The 8,636-nt window shown below is 43.1% G+C and overlaps 1 protein-coding gene across 1 annotated transcript in view; it reads left to right on the top strand.

Annotated features, from left to right (window-relative positions):
* GPC3 (glypican 3) overlaps positions 1 to 8,636 on the top strand; it is a 349,971-nt gene that overhangs the window by 253,083 nt on the left and 88,252 nt on the right. Inside the window, exon 3 of the mRNA XM_077760811.1 lies at positions 3,589 to 3,722. Coding sequence (XP_077616937.1) covers positions 3,589 to 3,722 — 134 coding nt within the window. The remainder of the gene's footprint in view (positions 1 to 3,588; positions 3,723 to 8,636) is intronic.

The raw sequence follows: 8,636 nt of genomic DNA, 5'->3' as shown, positions 1-8,636 counted from the left end.
CCAGAGTTACAGGTGGAGTGAAACTGTGGACTAGGTCAAAAAGTCTTGTTGTGGGTGAGCCCTAGCGGTGTATTTTCCTCACGCATCTCCAAAGCCAGTGCTTCTGGATCCTGGTTAGAAAAGAATGGTTCTAAGTTTAGTAGGATGACCTGCTTGCCTAGATACGGTCAGAGGCCCAGTCTTCCTATGTTTCAAGTCGTATAACGTCAGAGCACTCTTGCTTTCCCTGCCACAGGTTTGCCGCATGAACAAAGGCACCATTAGGAATCACAGTTCATGGAAAATGAAAGGGTTTTCGATCCCAGGTCTGTTGATAGAGACACTCACCGATCCAATAAATTCCCTCCAACTAACAAAACTTCAAGATAGTGGCATCTTTGACCTGGTACATTACTCAGTGAAAGGATATTGGATTGCACTGCTTATTTAAGAGCCTAAAACTTCTAGGCAGGATACAGAGTTCTAAAATGCCACGTGGGAGGCTGGTGCCCCTTCAGCAAGTGCAGCCGTAGAGTAAGACCCAGGTTTCCTAGCATAGCCTGATGTTGCCCAAGCGGGAGGCTGAAAGGACCTCTTTAATGTGACTACTTCATCTCTTTGAAATTAAGTTTTCTTTTTGCATCCCCTTCGCAAATGAGCTCATAGTATTCGCCTCCCATGGTGTGGAGGTGGAAGATGTGCAGAGAAGAGCCCAAAGGGTGTCTACATTTGACAGATTCTTTGTAGATGAGAAGAATGTGCATCATGGCAGATTGGTGGAAGAAAATACAGCCTGTCTGATAAGATGAGGCAGATTTCAGATGGGCAGGACATCACTGTTTGCCCCTTACCCCACACGGAGCCTTGGGAAGTCTTCCTGACAACACCACATTGGGTAGCTTGGGAAGGACGGTCACACTGGCTACATTCTCATTTGTTCTTAACCTTCCTATTTAAGCGTCAGCTGAACCCCTTTCCAGTAGGATGGGAGGGGGTTAGAAACTAAAATCTTGCTGTGGCCCAATTAGCATTCACTGATACAAAAAGCAGACTTCCAGTGGAGAAGCAGGCTTCACAGCTCTGGTTTGTGCATAGACAAGCTACAGTAGAAGACGTGTGAAAGGTTTGGACTTTAGTGCTGGATTTGAAACAGGTGTCGGTCAAGGGAACGTGTCCTGTGCTCGGGAATGTTCAAAGAATACTTTGATCTTGGTGAAATAGACTCTCACACTGATGTATGTTCGCAGAGTAATAAATAGGCATTTATGGAATGAACATCAAGGTTTTGTTCTACAAATCTTCACCAGGAATGTGACAGAGTAAATATGTATATCTCTCTGAACATAATTTTAGGATGCACAGTCTGGCCTCAGTTATTTGTGTCTGCCTTACAAGCTTTGGAAGTGATTGGAACTGAACTCCCCAGTCCAGCCAGGCAGCCCCCTAGCCTAACGCACCCTACCAGACTGCTACCAATTAGGACAAACTCAGAGAACACAGATTCTTCATTTGAAGTTAATATCAGCCCAAGTCAAATAGCATTTCATAAACAAATCTGCAAAATCCAGTATCATACGATCCGAAGCCAAATGGTGTATTTCAAAGTGTCTGCAACTTTTATTTCATTTCCATTGAGATACATGATTGGGAATAGCTGGCCTGCTGTCCTTCGTCAATGGAGAGGATGCCACTACTGACTTTAGATTTTATTTCTAATTCAAGAATTTATTTATGTATTGAAAACTTTACAAAGCTATACAAACTTAATGTCATTTATGCTTTTATAAAGATATAGTTTAGTAAATGGTGTCAGGGCCATCTTGAGAAATCCAGAAACGATTACCACACACAGCGCATGGGAGAATGGTGTGCCAGGCCTGATAACTGGGAGTCTCCTTCAATTTACTGCATTTAACTTGCCTTTACTGAGAGCCTAACAGTGTGCAAAATTCAGTCTGAATTCCATGGAGGTACAAAAGTGATAAAAGGTATAACCTCTGTCTTCACTAGCTGTTGCTAAAATTTTTCCTAAAGTATACAATCTGTATATTCACCTTGGCTATGTTTTGAAAGACTGGGAATTCCTTTTATACAAAAGAAAATATAGAGGGGCACCTGGGTGCTCAGTCAGTTAAGTGTCTGACTTCAGCTCAAGTCATGATCTCAAGGGTCATGAGTTCGAGCCCCGCATCGGGCTCTGTGCTGACAGCTTGGAGCCTGGAGCCTGCTTCGGATTCTGTGTCTCCCTCTCTCTCTGCCCCTCCCCCGCTCAGGCTCTGTCTCTCTGTCTCTGTCTCTCTCAAAAATAAACGTTAAAAAAATTTTTTTTTATATACTTAGAGGGGCGCCTGGGCGGCTCAGTCAGTTAAGTGTCCGACTTAGGTTCAGGTCATCTCATGGTTCATGAGTTCAAGCCCCGCATCGGGCTCTGCACTGATAGTACAGAGTCTGCTTAGGATTCTCTCTTTCTCCCTCTCTCTCTCTCTCTCTCTGATCTTCCTTCCCCTCATGCTCCTTTTCTCTCTGAAAATAAATAAACTTAAAAAATAGAGTGTGTAAGCAACTGGAAAGCAAGTATCATCATCTAGGAAGATGATATTGTATAAACTTTGAAGTCACAAAATGAATCCACTACCTGTTTGCTGTGGGCAAGTAACTTAACCTGCCTGAACCTCACTTTCTTCACCTATAAAATGAGATTAGTAACATTTAGCTTAGTGTCAGGCATAAGGAAGACATGTTAATGCATACTTCTTTAATACGGGAAGTTCACTTAGGCATTTGTCGGAAAGTGAAAAAATAGAAATCTACAAATAATTGAACCCCATCATTTAGAACTAAGCTTTAGAGGGAGACACCAATAAATACTTTGGAATGAACAAATGAATGGGTAGAGAAAGGAAGGCAGGACAAAAGAGGGAAGAAAGGAGGAGAGAAGGTAGACTTCCTTGCACCTCTGTTCCTTAGTACTCTCAGTCCTGGGCTTAGGCAATATAACATGATTCATAGCTGACGACACTGGCTATTGATTAGTTGCTTTGCCTTCTTCCGTCCCTTGGGTGTTTTTAGGAAAATCACCTGAGCAACTACATTGACATCTTTCAGAATATTCCACCTTGGGTCTTATAGCAAAATGCTCACAAGAGTCGGGAACACTCTGCATGGGAGGCTGTAATTCTATTAACAGGCTACTCTACACATCGTTCACAGCCCCTCACCTCCCACACCGGTTCCTCCCAAACTTTGCAATTCCCATTTGTGAACTTCTTCATACGAATAAATACTGAGTGCCATTGACTGGTATCAGTAGCGCCAGTCCTGTGTAGAGGGTCCTCTCAAAGGTGCACTTCACTATGGAGAAAAGGCATTTTTCATCTTAGGAAATCTTTGAATAGGCTGTGCTCAGAGCCCCACTACCACACTCCTCAGCCTCCTTTTCCACAGACGGGCTCTTTGCCTTAAAAGCATATCACCTTTTTTGACTCCAGTAATAGCTTCGTTCTGCTCTTTAAAAAGAAATTGAGGAAGAAATTGAAGTGCATTTCAGAATTTGTTTCTACTATCATATCTGTGAAAGTATCACGTAATTATATTGCATTTCTTTTTCAGATTGGCAAGTTATGTGCCCATTCTCAACAGCGCCAATATAGATCTGCTTATTATCCTGAAGATCTGTTTATTGACAAGAAGGTATTAAAAGTTGCTCATGTAGAACATGAAGAAACCTTATCCAGCCGAAGAAGGTGAGAGGGATTTTTTTTTTCCTCTATTTCAGCATACAATTAGCAATTGTGCTTTAAGTTCAAAAACCTTTGGAGTGAAGCTTCTTAAATACACATTATTTAGTTCTTCTGAGTAGAGCATTTGATTAATTAAATACTACCACGTGTCAGTGTTAAAGAGAAAAGATACTGTATTATATCTAAGCCATATTTAAATGTAAAGTTACCATGTGTAAATATCTAGTACAGCAACACAGGGTGGAATGGACTTCTCTATTCAAGGTATTTATTGATTAAACAAAACATTTTCTGCTTATGATCTGGTCTCACAATGTTATGGCTTCATTATGACTTCCCTGGTGCTAACAGTGCATCCAGGTCAGGTTTACCAGAGAGAAACTGACAAGACACACTCATGTGTATACACATACTGCACGTTCTATATGCATTCTCTTAAGTATATAAAATTAAGGATTCATGGGGCTTCTGGGTGGCTCAGTCGGTTGAGTGTCCAACTCTTGATTTCGGCTCAGGTCATGATCTCATGGTCATTGGAATCAATTCCCTCCCCCCCCTTCCCCCGCAGGCTCCATGCTGTCAGCACTTGGGATTCTCTCTCTGCCCCTCCCTCCCCTGCTCTCACATGCTCTCTCTCTCTCAAAAATAAACATTAAAATGTTTTTTAATTAAAAAATAAAAATGAAGGATTCTGTTTCTATTTCTTAAGACAGCAGTCAAGGGACTAAAGTAAAATTTGTTTCTGATCCTCATTCTCTTCATTCCTCCTCCCTTATTGAGATCCCCTCCTTCCCTGTTCTAGCTTCATGGTTACAAATTAGGAGTAGACACTGGATGGGAATCGTAACACAAATCTAGGAAAAGTGCCTTCCGGAAAGGACTGCACATGCCGCCCACCCTACCACTGGCTCAAGAATAGCTAGATACGAGTTCTGCTTCCTGATGACTTTGAGGGAACTGGGAGAGATTGGAAAATTAAGAGATGGAAATTCAGAGATGGAAAATTAAGAGGTGAAATAAGTAACATCTTAGATGTGGGCTCAGTTATTCCGTCCATATCTGTTTACTATAGGAGTTTGGGAAGTAATCATTCTCAGTCTTACATCATCTAGTTTGATGTGTGAGATGAGACGGTCTTCCACAGAAACATTTCAGAAATCCCATTTTCTTCTCTTTTGTTGACTTCCAACCTACGAGATTTCTAGTTTCCTTGTAGCAACAGTTTGAAATTGTGATTCAGAGGCCCTTTCAGGGAGCGCGTGAGGTGCTCCTTTTGCTAAGTCTATATCTATGTGAAGTGGGGTCTTGCTTATATACTTCAACCAAAACAGGGCATTGCAGCAGATTGAATGTGGGAGCCACTGGGAGAATTTAGCTGCCTCCTGTGAAGCCGGGCCAAAGATGTTTTGTAAAAAGGCAAAAACAGTATCACTTTCTCACCCTTTTTTTCATGAGTGTTATTTATGTTAACTTATAATGGCTCATTGTTGGTTTCTAATAAATAAGTAAGTAAATAAGTAGAATTTTCCTGAGTTTTAATTCCTAAGCAATGAATATCAAACATATATCATACAAAGAAATAGCGATATAGAGCAACAAACATTTATTACCCTCACAGTTTCTGTCAGGAATTTGGGACCAGTATAGCTGGGTAGTTCTCAGCCTCTAAAGAAATTTCGGTCACTTTCTGGGGCTGCAGTCATATGAAGTGTTGTCAAGGCTGGAGGATCGACTTCCAGGGAGGCTCACTTACACATTTTAGCAAGTTAGTGTCGGTTTTTGAAAGGAGGCCTCAGTTCCTCACCACATGGGTCTCGTGAGTGTCCCCGTGACATGGCCGCCGGCCTTCCCAGAGCACGCGATCCGTGGAAGAGAACAAGCAAAAAGCTGTGGTGTCTGTTCTGACCTAGTCTGGGAAGTGACATACCATCTATTCGGACACCAGTTTGTTGGAAGCAAGTTACCAATTCTAGTCCATACTCAAGGGGAGGGAAATTAAATTCCACCTCTTGAAGGAAAGAGTATCGAAGAATTTGTGGACATATTTAAAAACCACCACAGGAGTCCTGGCACCAAAATATTTGACAACCTGGCACCAAAATATTTGACAACCATTTCCCTATAGCATAGGGTTTCTTTGGAAGCTTTTTGTCTTTCTGGGAAGACAATGTGGTCATTTCTCCAGACCTTCTTTAACGCCTGACTTGACTTTGTCTGTTGTTCTCCATTGCTTTCACTTTCTGCCCAAACCACCTGAGAAATTAACCTCAGTCTTTGATCTTTAACTAGAGAAAACCCTTTGCATATTGGACTGAAGTAAAAAATTTATGTTTATATTGTATTATATATTTATTTAAATGTTTATTTATTTTGAGAGACAGAGAGAGAGAAAGAGCACAAGCGGGAGAGGGGCGCAGAGAGAGGGAGCCAGAGAAAATCCCAAGCAGGCGCCCCACTGTCAGCGCAGAGCNTAGTAGTATCTAAAATATGTACTTTATATATAGATATTGCTTTATTCAACTGAGCAGAAATTTAGGAAATACCTATTATGTGCCAGAATGTGTACTGGGCATCAAAACTCAAGACACAATCTAGCTCTCCAAAACAGTCTAATGTGGAAATAGACTTAAATGCAAATAATACCAAATTAGTTTTATAAGTGAAAAAGAGTCTATCCCTAGAGGCAGCCTACCGGTAAGAAGAGCCTCTGCCCAAGGAGCCATAAGTGGGCCTTTGCGGAGGGGGTGGTGTATGAATTTGTAACAGAATCACACGCAGAGCTTGTTCAAACTAAACACACTGACCTGGTCCCATTCTGAGACTACCCTGTCAGCCTAGATACGTTTCAGAGTAAGCGGGAGGTCCTGCTTTATCAAGGCCCCTCTGCCATGGCCTCTGTCTTGGGCTCCGTGGGACTCAATCCCTGTGGCCTTACCAGAGAGGGCTCTGAGGTATGGATTCCTCCAGGGAAAAATAAAAGTGATGAATGGGCTCTTGGCCAGGCACCCAGACTGGACACCATGTTTAGACCGTTGCTAACCCCAAAGGAGAGAAAAGATGGTAAGAACAGCTACAGAGCCTGTAGGCCTGAGTAAGTGGTGGTCAGGCAAGACTCCTGTGGATGTCGGGAACATGAACGTGCCCTATGATGCTGCTTCTGTCTCTTGCAAGCCTTAGAGTCCGAGGTGGAGCCGTTCTTTCTGAATTCCCTGGCAGAATAAGAAAGCAAAACTAGAGGAGAATGTCTGATTTCCTTCAACTCCTTCCGACAGGCACTGTAGACCCTTTTAGGGAGAGGGGAGAGTTGTGGGTTAGACGATCTCTTGCTGCTCGGTGCCCTGGCGCCCGCAGTCTGGTGTTATTAGGAGGGTTTGTTTTGGCAGTGTTAGTACCTCTATAAATTTCTGAGTTTGTTCTGCACAACATTTCACATCTTCCAGAAAAATACATGTGCCTCCAGCACCCCTCACACCCATGCCCAAGCTCCAGCCTCCGTGGTTAAAAATATGATAATTGGAAAGGAACCCCACTGTAGCATTCTGTCCATGGAGCAAGCTGTCTGAATCTGATTATGAGTTAAAAAGCCCTTTGCCTTATTAAAATAACAACACACAAAGAAATGCAGGATTCCTTTGGTAGCATTCAGAAGTCATCTGTTTGTTTTGTCTGCCCCCAACTGGGTAGTTTGCAACACACAACTAATCTTAGAAATGGCACAGTTCAGTTTAAAGGCAATGCGACACTCAACTGGTGGCCTGTGTATGGGATTCACAGGCCACCTGTGTTCCGTTAAGGTAGAAATATTGCAAATATAGGTCAGCAGATTTAAAACAGAGTAAAACAAGAGGCACAAGTAGCGATCAGAACAGAAGGAATGTGATTGCTGTAGTCCTTTCCAGCTCTAGAATCCTCAACGCTTCCCAGACGTCAGCCTTTGCCCGCTTGAATGTCTCTTTTCTTACTTCCCATAGGATGTTGTTTACTCTGTCATCCACGCACCCTCGTAACACTTGGTGGAATGCGTGAGCAGTATCTGTCCTCTTTCCAAGCCCCGAATCTCTAGTCGAACAGTCCATCCTGCCTCCGTATAAACCAAGCTGCTGCCAACGTGTGAGAAAGTCACACAGTCCTCCGCCCTTGTGAAATTACAACTGTGTATTCATCTCGCCCTTCTCCTTCCTGCAGGGCCCTCCCCCTCTGACTTGGTCTAAAGGGGCAATGGATTAGGTGACGCTAGTAAATGACCTAGAAAGAAAAGAACAAAAGCTGATCTCAGCTCTCTGGTCCAAAATCAATGCTTACTCCCACTCCATCGCCGACCGCTGCTCTGGTTTGGCTCGGAAGTTTTGTAAGCTCAGTGGTGCCTTCCACCCTCTGAACAAAACAACAAAGTATGTCCTGAGTGAATCACCGAGTTTCGGGTCTGGTACAAGTCATTCTGCCCTAAATAGGACTCTGCTTCTTTCAACATTTGTCAACACCATCTATAGGCTCAGCATTGTGTATGGATTAGACTCTGATGAATAGGAGGAGCTCCCAGCCTAGTTAGAGAGAGAGACACAAATAATTTTCATACACTGGGGGCGAGTGTCACAGCAGAGCCGTGTCCAAAAGTATGGCAGCACCACAGCTGGGGAAATTAGGAGCTCTCCTGCAAAAGTTGAGAAAGGCTTCTTAGAGAAGGTAACTTTTGGCAGAATATTAGAAATTCAACAGGTGGGAAAGGGAAAAGAGAAAAAAGTACGGGCTAATCTTTGGAATGATAGAAAATTCNAAGGATTTTTTTACTTGTAGTGGTTTCCAATTAGTGCTGCTTTGATGCCCGCCCAAGCAAATCACTGCAAGGAAGCCAAGGGAATCCCCTCCCCCTCTGTCCCCACCCTCCCCCAGACCCAAAAAGGGGACGCTCTTCTCGGG

This window comes from Crocuta crocuta, unplaced genomic scaffold (assembly GCF_008692635.1).
Source record: "Crocuta crocuta isolate KB4526 unplaced genomic scaffold, BGI_CrCroc_1.0 scaffold475, whole genome shotgun sequence".
Classification (NCBI taxonomy): Eukaryota; Metazoa; Chordata; class Mammalia; order Carnivora; family Hyaenidae; genus Crocuta; species Crocuta crocuta.
This window is presented reverse-complemented; position numbering and strand designations above follow the sequence as displayed.